Genomic DNA, 17,593 nt, shown 5'->3' on the forward strand with positions numbered 1-17,593 from the left:
CGGAGGCTCCGTGTCCTATATTTTAGTGTCCATTTTGAATTTGTCCGTGATTGGTCGATGCCTGAATTTGTGGTGCGAGAGTCAGAAAAATCTTCTATTTTTGTTGTTTTTATTGTTCATAAAAAAGAAATTACCCACTTTTTTGCCACTGAATATTTGTGTTCCCTGTGAAAGTATTCATGACAAAATTGCAAATGAATCGCGCAAAGAAGAAAAAAATGCCCCCGGATGTTTAAAGGCCTTTACTGCGTAACTTTTGGAATATCATAAAATTGGTCATTTCCAGGTTGACAGTCAGTGAAAGTGTTCTCTTTCACACACAACAAACTCTGACAAGACGTTAGAAAAAAATATATTGGCCACAGCTGAGTGAGAGAATAAAAACCATACGCTTCAACTTGAAAGATAAGGCTGGCGATGTTCTATGTTTTTCTCATCGCCAACAAATACTATGAAAAGACCAAAACCAGCAATGTGTTTTGTCTCTCAACACTTCCTCTATTCCCTACTCTGTCTGCAGCTCTCTGCCTCATGCCCATTGGTTCGTACTGACACTGTGCGTCTTTGAAAACAGCTCACAAATACATACGATTGGACAAACAACATACATTTTACATACACGGCGATTTTGGACTGAGATCAATTTATTTTAATGCAATTGTCGTAATCGGTGGATTTGCTCACCAGGGCATCGTAAATCTATGCAGCACTTTGGTGAACTCTGACACGCTCATTAGCACCGTACCAAGCCATCTAAGCGGTGTTGAGGGGGGGGGCAGAGAGTCCCGTGGGAGAGGAAGCTATCACATTAGCAGCTTTATATAACTCCACTCTGCTGGAGCATAACTTGATCTGCAATCGGTCATCAGGCAGGAATGGGCGGTACCGATGCATTTGCCTGAACTATCTGTGTTAACTTTCTGCCCTGTCAGCTACCGAGAGAGCAAGAAGCAGCCTTGTTAACTGATTGTGTGGCGCCTCGTAAGGCGCACTCCTTAATGATATCGATTGTTTTTGCCGTTGAATGTAGGCGACATCCAGTTCAGGTTCATTAATCGTGACATGATGTTTACAAGTGGAAACAGCTAACGACAAACTATTTGATCAATAACAACATTCTCTTTAGAAATTCAGCACTAATTTGCTGAATTACATGTCTTCATATTAGACAGTCAGGAGTGTGTTTGTGTGTATACAATATATATCACTCAATCACATGTCACTTTGTTTGTACATTACTATATATGTGTATATATGTTTATATATTTGTATATATACACACAGACACACACAGACATATATATATATATATATATATATATATATATACACACACACAGTATATATATATATATATATATATACATATATATTTACACAGTATATACATATATATACACACACACACACACACACACACACACACACACACACATATATATACATATACACAGTACATGCATATAACATGTGTCCACCCGTGTCACATTATGCCATGTTGTGAATTATATAAGTTGTCATTAACATTGTTATGCTCATCTGACAGAGATCATAAAATACAGCGCTATAACAACACAATGGACATCTGTCATCATGTCAACAATGTCAATTATGGTCCATTTAGAGTCAAATAGACCATAAAGCAGGGTATGCTTTAGGGCGGGGCTACCTTTTGATTGACAGGTTGCTACCACATGTTGTCCGTGTTTTTGTCTTAGATCTTTCACCCTTTCAGTGTGTTTTCAGTTCACGAAAGTTAATTGTTCAATTTGTTCACCTAAAAATGTCTTATTCAGCGTTCGGATGTAAATTGGTCCACCCTCTTAGCTTACTTTTGGTTGCAAAAAAACAAGATGGCGACAGCCAAAATGCCAAAACTCAAATATCACGGTGATTACATCCACTTCGTATCTACAGTCTAGCCATATTAATAATCACTGATACCAAGTACACAGCAGCCCACAGCCATAATACATAAAAACATATTGCAACATGTCTACATCACCATGACTGCTCGGGGCTACGGTGTCTCATTTTTCTTATTTAACACTACAGGGAAGACTTCTCATGTTATAACATGACACTTTGATTTAACGAGATTCATTGGTTGTGAAATACTGAGTGTTCCTTTCTTTTTTTAATAGCACATAAAAAGGAACATTAAAAGAAATCTAAATAATAATAGAATATGCAAGGGGAGGCCAAAAGCCTAAAATGGGATGAAGTACCTTGCAGCCGGAATTGTCTCGATTCAGGTTGTGGTCCTGCTGTGATCTCGCGCTCTGAGCCCCGTGCCAGTTCTCCAGCAGTGGGAGGATGCTGAGGGCGTTGTCCTGAGTGATGGGCATCCTGGCATCCTGGGCCTGTCGGGGGGGGGGTCCCTCACCAGCAGCCACTCTGATGCTTCCGACAGCCGGCGTAGGTACGGGAACCGTTGTGGGCCGACAGCCCCAGATCCATCTCTAGAAGAGGGGGGCGGGGGGCGTCGCAGAGAAACTTAACAAACTCTACTCTGAGATTTCCAGACGAGCCGGGGTTGAAAATGTCAGATTACTGTCGGCTGAGGCGTCTACAGCATCAGGCCATTTCCTAAAGAAAACACAACAACGTGTCACATTTTTGTAGTTGATAAAAAGATAAATGAAAAGAAGTGTCACAGAAAGCTTGGCTTCCAGACCAAAGTCTTTCCTTGAGTCAATAGCGTGTTATTGTGTTCATGGCATTATTTCCAGCCAGACCGAATGAAACAAACGATAAATGAGCGACTCTTCGATAACACGGAACCTTCCGGGCTCATGTGCACGTCACACTTCTTGTTTTTGATTAATACCTTCAACTGTAAAACAACTGGCATGATAGAGATGGACACCTTGGAAAATCATAGCTCAGTAAAAATTCTTCCTCTCCTGTTGTCCCCGTCCAAAACACCAGGGAAACCAGGGGCAACGGAACTGGTCGCTGAAATTGCTTTGTCTGAATAACCACGTTTTTAATAAATATTTTGTATTTATTAATGTAAATTCTTTAGCACATTTAGATATAAGAAATAACTAGCTTCATAAAACCACCGTGGCCCACTAGATGGCGCTCTGGGGCCCGGTGGTTGAAAATAGCTGCACTAAGGCATCAATTAGTATGGCAACATGTGATGTTGTGCAAACGAGGAATTTGTCAAAATTAATTGAGCCACGACAACTCTTGCCTGTTCTTTTAAAAACGGTTTATTTATGCTAAATCTAACCATTTCTAGTATTGTGCAAAAGCCATAAATACACCAAGATAAACAATTAGCCGGTCTCCCCCCACTTTCTACTGCTGAAATAAATAAAAACCAACAACTGCCTGGATGATAAAAATAAATAAAATCTATCTAAAAACATATGCTTAACTTCTAACGTTATACTTTGATAATGGCTGACAGTGATTGTATGAGTTGTTGTAAATGGTCTGAAACACACTATACCGGTAAAGTCCTTCAGGGGCCCCCATTCACACAATGAAGGGCTCCTCTGTGAAGTGAGGAATCTGGGTTGACCCTTCATCTCCACGCTTAACTACAGACGGAGAGCTGAGTGCAGCCACATCTGTGGCCAATATAGACAGAAACGAAGGCTTCCACCAGACCACACTTTAATGACTATGCAGAGCTCGGGCTTCAAATAAACTGTTGGGCTTTGTGGTCCCATCTGCCTCTACTATTCCTGTACACTCCCAGCTGAAGGCAAACGGGGCCTGCCCAGTTCTGGCCTGAGCTGAACCACGGACTGGAATAGGAGGTGTGGGTTTACAGGGAAGTCGAGGAGGTGAGGGTGTAGTGGGACCTCTGGGAGACGAAACTTTTCAATATGTGATATCAGGAGGTGAAGACGAATATCAGTTACAGTCGCATAATGACTGAGGGGAGGAAAATTAGATTTCTTAAATGGAAACTCCTCTTGTTTGGGTGAGAGATGTTATGCATATGGTCTGTTATTGGTTCTTTTTTTCATCTGTATATTTGTTTTGTGGTATTTTGACATTACTTCTGATATACTTGATATACAGGCGGCAATCTACGGTTCTGAAAAATGAAGCCAATGCGGAAGTGTCTTAAATTTACATTCTCTCTACTGACCATCAGGGGGCGACTCCTCTGCTTGTATAGAAGTCTATGAGAAAATGACTCTACTTCTCTCTTGATTTATTCCCTCAGTAAACATTGTAAACATGAGTTTATGGTCTCAATCTCTAGTCTTCTTAAATACAGCATGATGTTCATTTAGTAAATGATGGTCCATTTAGAGTCAAACAGACCATAAAGCAGGGGATGCTTTAGGGCGGGCTTACTGTGATTGACAGGTTGCTGTCGCTACCGTCTCTACGTCACTCCTCTGCATTCCAAATATGGTCACGTTCACTGGCTGCAAAAAGGTGGCGACGGCCATAAACCAAGATGACGAGGGCCAAATCGCAGAACTCAAGGTTTCAAAACATCAACTGACTGACCAACTTCTGCGTGCAAACTGCTAAGGCTAAAGGTGTTTACACAACGGGGCCGTTATATTTCATGCTATTAATTTGCACGTCAATATATTTTTGCCATGAGTACTTTCAAAACATATTTTTTTTTCAGAGCTTTTGCACCACAAATAAAGACATCAACCAATCACGTTATGTGGAACAAAAATATTCAATATGTAAACATATATTGTTCAACAACATCAACACGGAGGCTTCGTAGTCCGAAACCAAGATGCAAACTTTATTAGTCCTTTTAACTTTAACAAAGATAGACCAAGTACACTCCTTCCGCTCTTACCTTTAACAATAAAAGCCATTAACACACTGTGTACCAGAGGGAACTTAAAATAACTAATTTCGCTAAAAGGAAATTCAATGAAATAGCTTACAGTAGCTTCAGACTAGCTTCAGACAAACTGCCGGAAGGGTTCTACATGGGTTATACTCGGGCAATACACACTAATTCGAAGCTTAAATGCTTAATTCTTAATGTTGACATTTGAATTATTCTTATTAAAAACGTACACAATCATTGTGTGCAATGTACACAAGCTTCCACAATCTCTTTCCCTCTCTTTCTCAAACACACGCAGTTACAATTGATTGAAAACAGAAAGATGTAATCATTTTCAGCAGCAATTTAACAGGACCATGAATTACATTTATACGACCACAATGACACAAAATCAGACGTTATTTGTTTCTGATATGCTGCAATGCGGTGCTGCATAGAGAAAGCAAGAGAAATAGAGCGATGGAAACCACATTATGCTGTCCATATAAACTGTTCCTTCTTTAGCTTGCTCGGCATCACATGAGCAGAGCCACGCTGCCAAACTAAAACACCTGAGTGAAATGCATCAAATCCACAGAGGCTGCTAATGTACAAAAACCCAGAATCGACGGATCAGATCAGCTATCGGATGGCAACGATGCCAAGCGTAAATGCAACCAAGACACATTAGGGACGGATTGAAATTTGAGTGCACTGCATCAGAGGCATTCTACTGAAAGATCCTAAATGCAAGACGCATACTTGAGCTCCTCCTGTGTGTAACTACAAATTACACTGAATGTAACCACCGTTCTCCTACAGCAGGAAGATTTCGACACATACAGTCGTATAGAAGACGTAACTTAATGACAGAGCAGTGATCGATACAGTGATGGAACTGAATATCGTCTTAGCATATGGTAACATGGCATAAGTGTTGTCTTCTCCTGGTTTTAAAGGCTGCATTACAGTAAAGTGATGTAACTTTTTGAACCTTAGTTATTACATCCACATTAGTGATGATTATGTATCAAAAAAGCCATGGTGTAAATATTTTGTAAAAGCACCAATGGTCAACCCTACAGTAATGTTGCTATATCCATATCAAGGTATTTGGTCTAAAATATCAGAATATTTGATTTTCTCCACATGGCCCAAGCCAGAGTGAGAGCTGAGTTGTCCATGTGTTTGTGTTATCTGATGGACAGTTGATCGCTAGCTAGCAAAACTGTTGCTGTTGTAACTAACTAACTAAATTGCACAAGGGTTAGGGTTTTTAGGGTTACCAAAACGCATCAGGTGCATTCTCTGGACTGGAGTAAAGTGGAACCTGGTCTACATGAAGTCTGGGAACACAAAGACGCGGCAATCAGAGATGCAGAATTGTATGAATGAAAGTATCTCAAATTAGATCTGGACTTCTGGACTTGAAATCCCATTGAGTGGGTAAAGGAGGCCTTTTCATAAAGGCTTTCAATTGTAATCTTCAAACAGACCCAGCAGACGGAGAGAGACGGAGGCAGAATCAGTTCAACTGTTGACACGCATCAGCTAAACAACAACAGTATTAACATGGCATTTCCAGTAACAACCTAAATCCCTCTAAATGGAGCCCTTCCCCCTCAGCACATAATCCCCGGCCCACTGCCCGACACTTGTAACAGAATCGAAGACCTACAGTCCATATTGATACCAGTTTACAGCAGGACTCATCCACTGTCTCATCTCATCCTCTGGTAGTGTTTTCCATCCATCCTTCCATTATCTGTGGGGGGCTGGAGCCAATCCCAGCTGACATTGAGAGGCGAGAGGCGGGGTACGCCATGGACAGAGTGGCTGACAAACAGAGATCAATCGCGCTCACATTCACAGCTAGGGGTAATTTAGGGTGCTTTCACAGTCATAGTTGGGTTCACTTGGTCTGGACCAGGGGTATAATTATACCTTATGGTGATTGTCATCAGGGCACACGTGGGGAAATCAAATTCCAGTGACTGACAGAAGAGTATGCAGTACTTTATGCCTCTGATGTGTATATTTATGTTATATGTTGTAACAGCTTTGATATATTAACAGGGAAAAATATCGTACGAACAACTTCACACTGAACGCTGTGCTTCCTTGGGTTCTCACACACCTGCCATGACATACAGTGGTTGCGTCACACACCCACGTCGTGGCCACTCAGCAGTCAGAAACAGTGGTGAAATACACTCTGGTTGATTGATAAAACACCAGGGGCAGACTTTATGTGTCAACCCTGCTGTAGTCTGGCGACCTGTCCAGGGTTTACAAAACACACCCTTTTTCCTGTGCTGTATAGTTTTATTATTAATAGTTAATAGTTTCACTTTGGAAACATTTTTCAGTACTTTTTCTGCCATTGCTATTAAAGCAGGTCTTCCAGCTTTGTTGTTTAATTTGGGCTCGCCATAGTGGACTAGCATGCCAATCTATTGTCCTTCAGACCTATGGAGTGCCTTCTAGAACTCCCGAAATTCGATGCTACATCTCTTTATAATCATTAATGCCCAGACAACCATCCGTGGACTTAAAGATCTCAATGTGTTTTTTAAGGTGTGCACACTTCACTATTGGTTGAACAAATTTCTCCACTTTACAGTTTGACAACAAGGATTATTTCCTTACTTATTGTTCTGTTTCAGGCTGACCTACATGTCTCACCCCTCCCCTCCCCCTCTACCCTGCTCTTACCCAAATCACCATATGGCCAAGGATTACAAAAATCCCCATTTCAGTACATCCCCAATGTCACATTGTTATAGAATAAAAGGAGGAGACACCACTGTGGTCTACACACTTCAAGTCTCATTTCTAGTCACTGTTAAACCCACCATAACAGGATAGTCTCCGTTTTAACACAAAGAAATGATCATTCCCAGTTTTCAACTGTAATTATTGCTATGAATGACATGAATGTTCTTTTTTTTCCAGAGCTGGTTGTTGTTAGTCCCAATAAATTTACAACATTTTAGTTTTAGCATTCACATAAAACAATAACATATTAAGTAAATGATGTGAGTTGGTAAGCAATTCTGTAGGGGGGGGGTCTCCCAGGGCAAATGTGGCTTTCACCGAAGCAAAAACCCAAGTGTGGGTGGTGTTCGGCAGAGCCAATGGAGAAGAACTTTCGTTAGACCACAAGTTCGGGCAAACCGGAAGACAATTCAGGAAGAGAATGCAGGGTTTGGCTTAGGCTGTGTTCAGCAGGGGAGGAGAACTGCTGACCCGGACTGGGGACGACACTTTGAGAAACTTCCGAACCCAACCAACACATACTCTGGAGGAGGCAGGGTTGCAGGGTTTAAAGGCCTCACCCATATTCCTGACAGAAAGTTAACAAGCTGCTCAGCAGCAAGGCGCCAGGTGTGGATGATATTCACCATGAGATGCTGAAGGACATTGCTGGACTGTCTTGGCTGACACAACTATTTAGTGTCTCGTGGAAGTCGATGACAGTGCTTGTGAAATGGCAGACCTGGGGGGCGATTCCCATTTTTTAAAAAGAAGCTTTCCTGGGAAAGCTTGTGCCAGGGTGCTGGTAAGGAGGCTCCCACCAATTGTCAAACCTCAGATCTTGGAGGAGCACTGGACTCCTTACCCAAAAATATTTTTGCACTTCTCAAAAGGTGGGCTGGCTGACCCTCTCCGAGCGCCGTTCCTTCGCAGCTACTGGTTCTAGTTTGGCTCGGAAAGTGAAAGTGGCTCGCGGCTACGGTCACAAGGGTGAAGCTAATTTTAACTACTTTATATACTTTAAAATTACATAAAAAAGACATAATAACTTAGTACATTTATATTTAGCATTAAGAATCTGCAACATAATGAACTAATAGTATTAAAAGTATATAAAAATGAAAAGTACAATATTTCCCATTGACATGTAGTGGACTAGAAATATGTTACATAAAATGGAGATGCTCAAGTAAAGTATACATGACTCAAAATTGTAATCAAGTTTAGTATTTCAGTAGCCTAAATGTACTTACATTCTACCATTTCTAGAACAGAGCACAAAGTTCTTCATAGATCTAGATCCCTTATAATTTTGCTCTCAAAGTGCACATGATTAATGCAACTAAGCTTAAAATGTACAGAATTTCTTCTGGAGGAGCATGCCCCAGGACCCTAATGCAACTAAGCTTCAAATGTACAGAATTTTCTTCTGGGGGAGCATGCCCCAGGACCCCCTCTAGAAGGTCCCAGGGCCACTCTCACAAATCCTGTGGGAAACACTAGGATCTCAAGGCGCAGCTGGGGGGAGGACAGTGTCCAGTTTGGGGACCTCAGAATTGCTTCTCGCAAATTATTTGGTTCTGTTGGCTCCATCAAACTGTGACCTTCAGCACACACTGGGGCTTTCCATTTACCAGTTGGTCTACATTCCAACCTTCACCCATAGTCATGAACTTTGGATAGTGACCGCAAGAATGAGATGGCAGATTCAAGCAGTCAAAAAGATCTCCCTACGTAGTGGTGGCCGGGCTCAACATTAGAGATTGGAGCTCAGGGTGGAGCCGCTGCTCCTCTGTGGCAAAAGGACTTGCTGGAGAGATTAGGCTCGTTCGAGATGAGTTGCGCCTCGCCTAGAAAGTGGACGAGCGCAGGCGGAAAAAGCAGGGGGTGTTGACTGAGGTTAAGTCAGACAGTTTTCAGCTGCCTTCAAAGAATACACAGGAAGTCAAAGAAATCATTATATCCTGTTAGATCCGATCTGTAGGCTACTTGTAGTTTACAGACCTTGTTCGGATTTATTCATGTGTGTTTGTAAATATATATTGATGTGTGCATTGTATGCTATTCTTTTGTTCTTTTTCTGTCTGCATGTGAAACTCGTTGTGTTGTATAAATAAGCTTTATTATTATCAATCACACAAGATGTGTTTTAGAGTAGACCTTTGTTGCACAACATGAGACTAATAGCCACCAATTGAGCATTAAATTATTTCAATTACACAGAAAATTAGGATTTTCTACAAAACGTGGTGTTTGTTGTCAAATCTAAGAGCCAATCAACTCTTTGATCAGATGACAGCCAGGCATTTCCCATGATGCATTGGGTCATGCAGTCTGTGAAAAGAAACTGCGGCCGTCTCTAACTGAGGTTATCATTGACCATGTGTGCATGACGTCAGAGCAAGTTGGGATCAAGTCGGGATCAAGTCGGACACAAATCTAACCAGCATGCATTGCGTAGCCAACGCAGGTGATCGGTTCTGCGCTGGACAGGCTCATCTCGAACGAGCCTATTATCACTAGGTTCCACATTGCACACTTTTTCTTTTTACTATTAGTAAATACTGCAGGTGCCCTTCCAAAGTACGTACTGTTTCATGCAGTATCCATTCAATTGGGACATATAACATTGCACCTTGACCCTTGACCCTCTTGCTCATATATCTGCTGCACAGAGGACTGTGGCTCAGAATGGCCAGATAAGCATGCTGGCTTGCATATTGCAAAATGCGACCGGATGCTGTCGGACTTCTTGGTATTTCTGGCATACTTTTTCTGAAAAACTTCTGCTGCCCCAGTAACCCCGCCCCAGATAAGCAGTGGAAAACAGGAGGATGGACAGTCTGTCCAGCAGATAACCAGGAAAATAGATGTGGTTGAAGGTAGTGCTTCCTTTGAGGCCATAACAATATAGAAAAGTTTTACATTGAATTAGGCTCAAAATGGCTTATCAGGTGTACAAACACCTGTAGTAGTATGTGCCCCAGTTTTACCATCAATAAAACTAACACGTTTTTAATATATCATATACAGTAGTTGCTGCTCTTAATTTGTTGGAAAAATTGAGCATCAAATTACTCTCTAGCTACCTAAATTGAGTATCAAAATACTCTCTAGCTACCTACTCAACACAAAGATTCTGCATCATATTCTACCAAATGTCAAGTAATTATGCTTTTATTGTGTTATTTTGCAATAAAGTGTGGTAATTCCCAAAACTTGCTATGCAGTGGAAAAAAGTGACTGTTTAAGTAACTAAATTGTGGAGTTTTAGCACAGAATAGTTTGGTTATTTAATTCTAAGTAAATGTGAAGAGTTGGTGAGAAGTCAATACATGCCATATGTCCTGCCCTTTATAGTTTACTCTTTCCATCTGCCTCAAAAAAGAAATGTTTCTCTACCTCCCCTGAAATAGAAACCACTATCACTATTGTCAGAATAAATTCCAAATAATAAATGTAACTTTAGCCATAGGCGCATCAGGATCTGTCCGAATCAGCTCAGCAGGCGACGGTTGTTGATCAATCACAGCTTACTTTCACTTTATGGGATTACTCAAAGCAACACTTCACAATGTCTGGGACTAACAAGAAAACACAAGTACAGAATTTGTACTTGTTGGGAAAAGGGAACAGCTCAAATCAATTTAAATCAGGTAAATGAGGAAAAACTCACCATGAAAGCAGAAAAGAGCAATTAGCGCTGCAGGTCAAACAGGCTGAGGTAAATCTGACGAGTTTCACCCTAGAGAGTCCGCATCAAGGTGAAGTTAGTTTAATTTGCAGTTAATCAGCATTTTCCTTCCTTTTCTTTCAAAAAGTTGTTCGGGGGGTGAAACTGATTCAGGGCTCTGCGGCTGGAGAGGGGAACTGGAACATGCCAGGGATTAGAGACATTTATTGTTTCAGGCTGCGGTGAGCTGCTGTCAGCAGTTTATGTGAGCGGTGTGCAGAGGGAGCAGAGCAGGCGGATTCGGGTCTGGGGTGGAGGATTTTCACCTCGCTGTGTTCCTGTAAATATCACCAATGTAGTGTGCATCTTGCAAACACCCACTGCCTGTGTGTGTGTGTGTGTCATGCAAATATTTTAAAACTAGCATCTCCAGGTGTTTCCCTTATTTTACTCCACGCGCTCTTGTTTTTCTCCTGATCTTTTCATCGGGAGTTGAAACAAGTTGAATCAAGTTGAAATTGAAACCGTTTCACCTTCTGCCACCCATTTGTGTTATAGTGCCGAATAAGTATGTATTTACATTCAGGGAGGCTACAGAATCTCTGGAGAACCAACACGTACAAACATGGGTTGGTGGGAGTGCAATGATTACAGAATGTATAACCTCTGTTGAGGCCCGAGTCGGAAATGCAGATCCCTCTGTAACCATAAAATCTACAGTGGCATCTTCATTTACTTTTAAACCCATTCAAATTAAAAAACATGTATGCATATCTGCTTACAAGTTCATGTTTATGACAAAAAGATAATCTGCTCAGACATGACAGCCCTTAAAGCCCCATGTACTTGTAAGTACTTGCATTCTGTCAGTAAGCTAGAAGCAGCCGGTGTCCCTCCTTCTCAGCCCTACTGAGCCTATCTGAACAAATGCCTCCTCCTCCAAGTTTCGCCATTGATTTATAGGAAATGTTTCGTTTGCTGCCATCATTCCTCTAGTTCATACTGGTCGCTAGCAATTTCAGCGTTTTTAACATAATCCTTGTTTGTTGCAAAGGCAACAACCATAACTCCTCCACTGGAGGCATATTGGGAAGGGTTATCCTAAGGAACAGGAGGAATGACTAACAGCAAGCAAAACCAGTTTCAATGTTTGTACGGACACCTGACTGTTGGTTTTAAATGGACATGAAAAATAATGAATCAATCCTTTAAGTCCCACATTTAGCCCCGCCCTCGTCATGCAGGGCCAGCCCGGTCCTGTCAGCAGAACTCTGTCTGTCTGTCTGTCTGTCTTGTGGAAGTCCCAGATATCCCGGGAAACTAAACGCCTTCTTGTCTGGGTTCATAACATCATCTGGATGAGCTCCATGGATTTTATCGAGGTGTATTCACTGTGTCTAGCAAGCTACATGTTGACTGTTTACTACAGCTGGATGAACACAAAATAAACAGATTTTGATGTGCCAATTTGTAAAAAGTTTGAATTCATGTTTCGTTAGTTCTCTCCGCAAGACGACAAGCTAATTACTTTTAAAATACTTGTTTTGTCAATGGAGCTCGGATCGATCAGTGCTATGCTATGCTAACATTGTAGCAGCTTCATCAACACTCAAAATAACGTAATCTAGGCGTAAATACTGCAGCGTCTTTTTCATTGTTTGTACCATATGGTTTACACATATAGATTTACACATAGTATTGTCCAATCTCTACTAATATTAGTTATCGTAGAGCTCTGGGGGAACACAGATGGCTACAGTATTTTTTCCTGATTCAACAATGGCGGGACGTCAGTGATGACAGGAGGAGCTGAAAAATGTCAACTCGCGCCATCGCGAATATGCGTCACTGAAGACTCATCGCGTCTGTGCATAGACTTTACTAGCGACAATAATTTGCGCCGCGTTTGGTGTGAACACGGCATGAGAACAATACAATTATCATACTATTATAATACTTTTTCCCTGGAAGTAGACTTTTGCCACCGTGTTCCTTTTAATCTACAGTGTTCTGTCACTCAGTCTGCAAAATATACTAATTTCTTTTTTTCATATCCTAGTGGAGCCCATGATTCACCCAGAATGCTGACAGAGACGTAAGAGACACGCTCATTCCACAAATGTGTGGCATACTGTATATCCAGAACTTCTGTTGAACTACATTCGGCCTGGTTCCTGAAGGTGGCAGGCTGGGAATGATCAGCGCAGCCTGGATGGCAGCCTCTGGATGTAAAAGCAATTTCACATTATTTCATAGTGAAGTCATGGTGAAGCCGCAGCCAAAAGAACTCCAGGAAAACACTGAATGGAATCGCAGAGAGCGGAGATTTCCTCGGCTGCAGGAATGCAGCAGTTACACCGATCTAAGAGCAAGTCGCCTCCCTAATCTGGATCATGACAGACAAACAATTGGTGTAGAGGAGGGAACAAAACATGAAATGAGTTTTCTATCTTTAAGGGGAGACACTACAGGTGAATAGAGCAACAAATAAAAAAGTACTTATAGATATCACCAGCAAACGTCCTCAGTTGATTGCTTACATTAAGAAAATACTTTTTGCATTACAAGTTTAAATATGCAATGTAAGCAAATATGTGCTTATCAGCAATCTAAACATTGGATAAAGCTAGGTTCAAAATCCCTGTTTAATTTTGTTGACATAATTTTTTTTAATAGAGAGAACTATTGATATCTCTTTGCTTCACAAAGAAATTGAAAACACTGTCAACAACAATACAAAATGATAAAAGGTTCTCTGTATTTAGGAATAAAATGTATGAATGAATGATATATGAACAAACCCCTCTGTAAAAAGAAATCTGAAAATAGATAGGAATGAAACTGGAAAGCGAAAAAACCCTCATAAAATGACTTAATTGTATACATACATACATTCTGAAGACACTACAGGTGAATAAGGTAAACATAACTACGATATATCACCATGAAACTTATTCAGTTAAGATTAACATTAAGATAATTACTTTTTGTATTACAAGTTTTATTGAAATGTTATGTTTCGATATGCAAATCCAATGCTAACTGTTTGGTGCTTTTAAAAACAGTGGGGTTTGCCTGTAGAGTCATGTCACAATTACTGTTACACTACTCGATAGTAAACACAGCTGCGGTCCCGTGAAGAAAGTACGCTGGCTGTATTACCCGCTGACGGGACGGATAACGTCAAATAACGGGAGGGTTTTCAAGCTGTAACGTAAATATTCATTTCAAATCAGTGCTCACAGACGACAGAGCCAGCAGCGGGCTACTGAAGCTGAGTGGAACGCACGGTGTTTTAGGGGTTGAAAATTCGGGTCTTTTGCGTCCCATCGATCCACCTCCGTCTCCCGGTGAAAACCTCGCACTCTTTCTTTTTAAACACGCTCTGGAAGGAGAATGGTAACTTAAGCTGTTAGCTTACACTGTATCCCAGTATGGACAGACTGCGTCACAATGTAACATAACACAACATACATTCAAATACAATGCGAGAGTAACGTCGGTACCTTTGGGCTACATGGCCATGCACTTCGAGGGCTCCATACTCCAGCTCAAAACTCTAGAAGGGTCCATGTTTCCAGGTTGGAAAACGACAAGAAAACTCGACACGGAGGATATCTGGTCCTCCTTGAACTACACATTCACACTGTATTTAGACGGGTCTTAACGGTTTAAATCCGGAGCAAGAAATAAAGTAGTGTACGTTGAGCTTGAACAAAAAAAGAGTCTTCAAAATTCGAAACTCCATGCAACAGATATCCAGTGCAACGAAACCCCATCCGAGAAGCGACCAAAATAAGTATTGTATTAGTTATTGGTGTGCTGCGTTTCTCTTTCTCCCCAGGTATGGATGATGTGCTTCGGGGAGTTGATGAGCTTTCATTCGGCCGCCCTGGTCTCGGCTGCAGGCGGAGGGCGGAGCCACAATTTCCACACATTTTTTTTGTCGAGACGGCTGTTTTGCTCTGAACTCCGCCCTCCCGGGCACCACTTCCTCCCACACTGTACGCCGCCTCCCGCGCATCTCGTGCGTGGACAGCGATGTGGCGTGGCCTAGTGGGACCGAAGTGAACCACAGGGGCTCCGGCGTTAACGACCGTGATGAGAGTGAGGACAATTTCCTGAGTATCATACATTCCAAAATTATGAATTTGAGCCACCAGGACTAATAGATATTTACATTTTATTATGAATAATAATATAAATACTATTAATACTAATATTAACATTAATAACAATATGTTTTACTATACTACTACTAATACATTTTATTTATAGCGCTTTAAAAGGTTCTCAAAGGCACTTTATATGATAAAAACACGAACAGTAAAAGCAATAACAATACAAATGTGTATAATGTGTTTTAATGTATTTATACAAGTTAGATGGGCACAACGGCAGCAGCGGTACCAACTCAAGTACCTGGCTACCACCAGGAAGCACCACGGCTTATCTAGTAGGAGTGGGTGCAGAACCCACGGGGTCTGTTCCTCTCGGTCTCTTTCGTCCCCGCTGAGATAATTGGGTGATAGTGGTGAATCCCAAACCCTCCACCCATCGCTGGTAAGGACCCAAACCCAGCCAGCATTGTTCTCCGGACATACACATGACAGAATAATGGGAGGAAAAGATGTGACCTTGTTAGACCTCAGTGTAGGCCTAGACAGCGAGAGTGTGTCTGTGTGTGTGTGTGTGTGTGTGTGTGTGTGTGTGTGTGTGTGTGTGTGTGTGTGTGTGTGTATGTGTGTATGTGTGTATGTGTGTGTGTGTATAAAACTTTGACTAAAAAAATACTCAAATATCATCCTGAAAACTGAAGTAAACACAGTTGGTTCACACACTCTCTACTCTTCCCAATTTAAAGGACAATTAGTGAGAAACACAATGGTCATTAACTTGAATATTACGCACTGTGGACAATCTGTCAGAATATCAACACAGATTTACATAAAGGGATCACAAACCTATTCAGCTACATGTGCATTTACTCATTTGGCAGATGCTTTTGTCCAGAGCATTGGACCTATAAGAGGACTGGCACATCATGTTTGTTTATCTAGACCTGCCCTGTTCCTTCAGAAGAAGCTAAAACTGTAGGGACAGTGAATCCAAGCTGACTTTGTACAACATGTAATAAAGCATGATAAAAAACGTGAACATAATATCTCTCTTGCAGGATAATCTGATCTCGTTATCATGTCATACTAAATCATAACATAGAAATGTCACAGCACAGAAGGGTTTTTTGTCTTTGGTGATTGCACTTTCGTAAAAGTACACTTTTTCACAAGATTGTGTGGCGCTGATTCATTTTTTTCTTAAATTACATTATTCAACCTTCAGAACAACTATGCCATGCACAGAAATACTGCAAAAAAGTGAAAGTTCACCCTGGAATAAATAATGCAACGCTGACAATTTTCAGTTTAAAATACTGCGTTACAGGGCATCTCTGAAGACACGTTCAGTTGTTTTTATATTCCTGGGGTGACTGGCAAACATCTCAACAGACATATTATCAAAATAGCTTTTTAGGAGAATTACCTACTATAATAATAGTAATAGTAGGCCTAGCGTAGACCCGTTTTTAGAGAGCCTGCGTCAGATAAAAAAAAAAAAAAGAACTAGAATATGGCTTGAGCATATTTTTTATAAATTGCTGCAGTACATTGCACATCCTAATTTAAAACTCTAGATGTCTACTTAGCGAATTGTAACCTCTTGGTTATGGTTCTGTTTCCCTGTTCTGTTTGTTACATCTCAATATTAGACTTACAGATATTATATCTTACATATTCATTTGCATCAAAATCTTTTAAGTGGGCCATTAACGTAAACCAATATTTGGCAATTTCTTTCTGTTTTAAGTTGACTTATTTACATATTTACACATAACATCATACTGAATTGAATACAAATTTAAGAGCGGCAGAGACAGAAATGCTTTTGGAAAATATAGTATATTATATACAGTATATTAAATATACAGTATATGGGCACCGCCGATAAACAACTGTAATGTCAAATGTTGAACTGTTTAATGGTGTTGTGTGGTTATTTTGATCAAAAAGGTATTTTTATGGCACGTGGGGTTTTGTCATCTAGAAACACAGATTTTATTTGTAGTGAAGATAAGATAAGATGTAACTTTATTAATTCCGAAGGAAACTCTTGAGCCAGTGTTTCATTAAAAATTACAACAGAATATTAGCAAATAAACCAACAATAGAATAAAAATATAAACATATATGAACAATAGAATAACCATTTTTAAGTGTAAAATAAATAATACTGACAGCATTGCCAAATAGAAAACAATAGCAATAAGAGTAAGGTAGATAAATAAAGTGAAAAAACAGTGCCAAATGGAAACTAAAATATAAAAGTAA

General features: G+C 40.6%; 1 protein-coding gene across 1 annotated transcript in view; it reads right to left on the reverse strand.

The window, feature by feature from the left end:
• The window catches only part of pdzd2 (PDZ domain containing 2), a gene marked incomplete at its 5' end in the record, with an annotated part of 42,527 nt that extends 40,179 nt beyond the window's left edge, over positions 1 to 2,348 (reverse strand). The window contains one exon of the mRNA XM_079161820.1: positions 2,229 to 2,348. Within this exon, the coding sequence (XP_079017946.1) occupies positions 2,229 to 2,348 (120 nt within the window). The remainder of the gene's footprint in view (positions 1 to 2,228) is intronic.
• Positions 2,349 to 17,593: the final 15,245 nt, after the last annotated feature.

Source organism: Pholis gunnellus (assembly GCF_910591455.1).
Source record: "Pholis gunnellus genome assembly, chromosome: 6".
Lineage (NCBI taxonomy): Eukaryota > Metazoa > Chordata > Actinopteri > Perciformes > Pholidae > Pholis > Pholis gunnellus.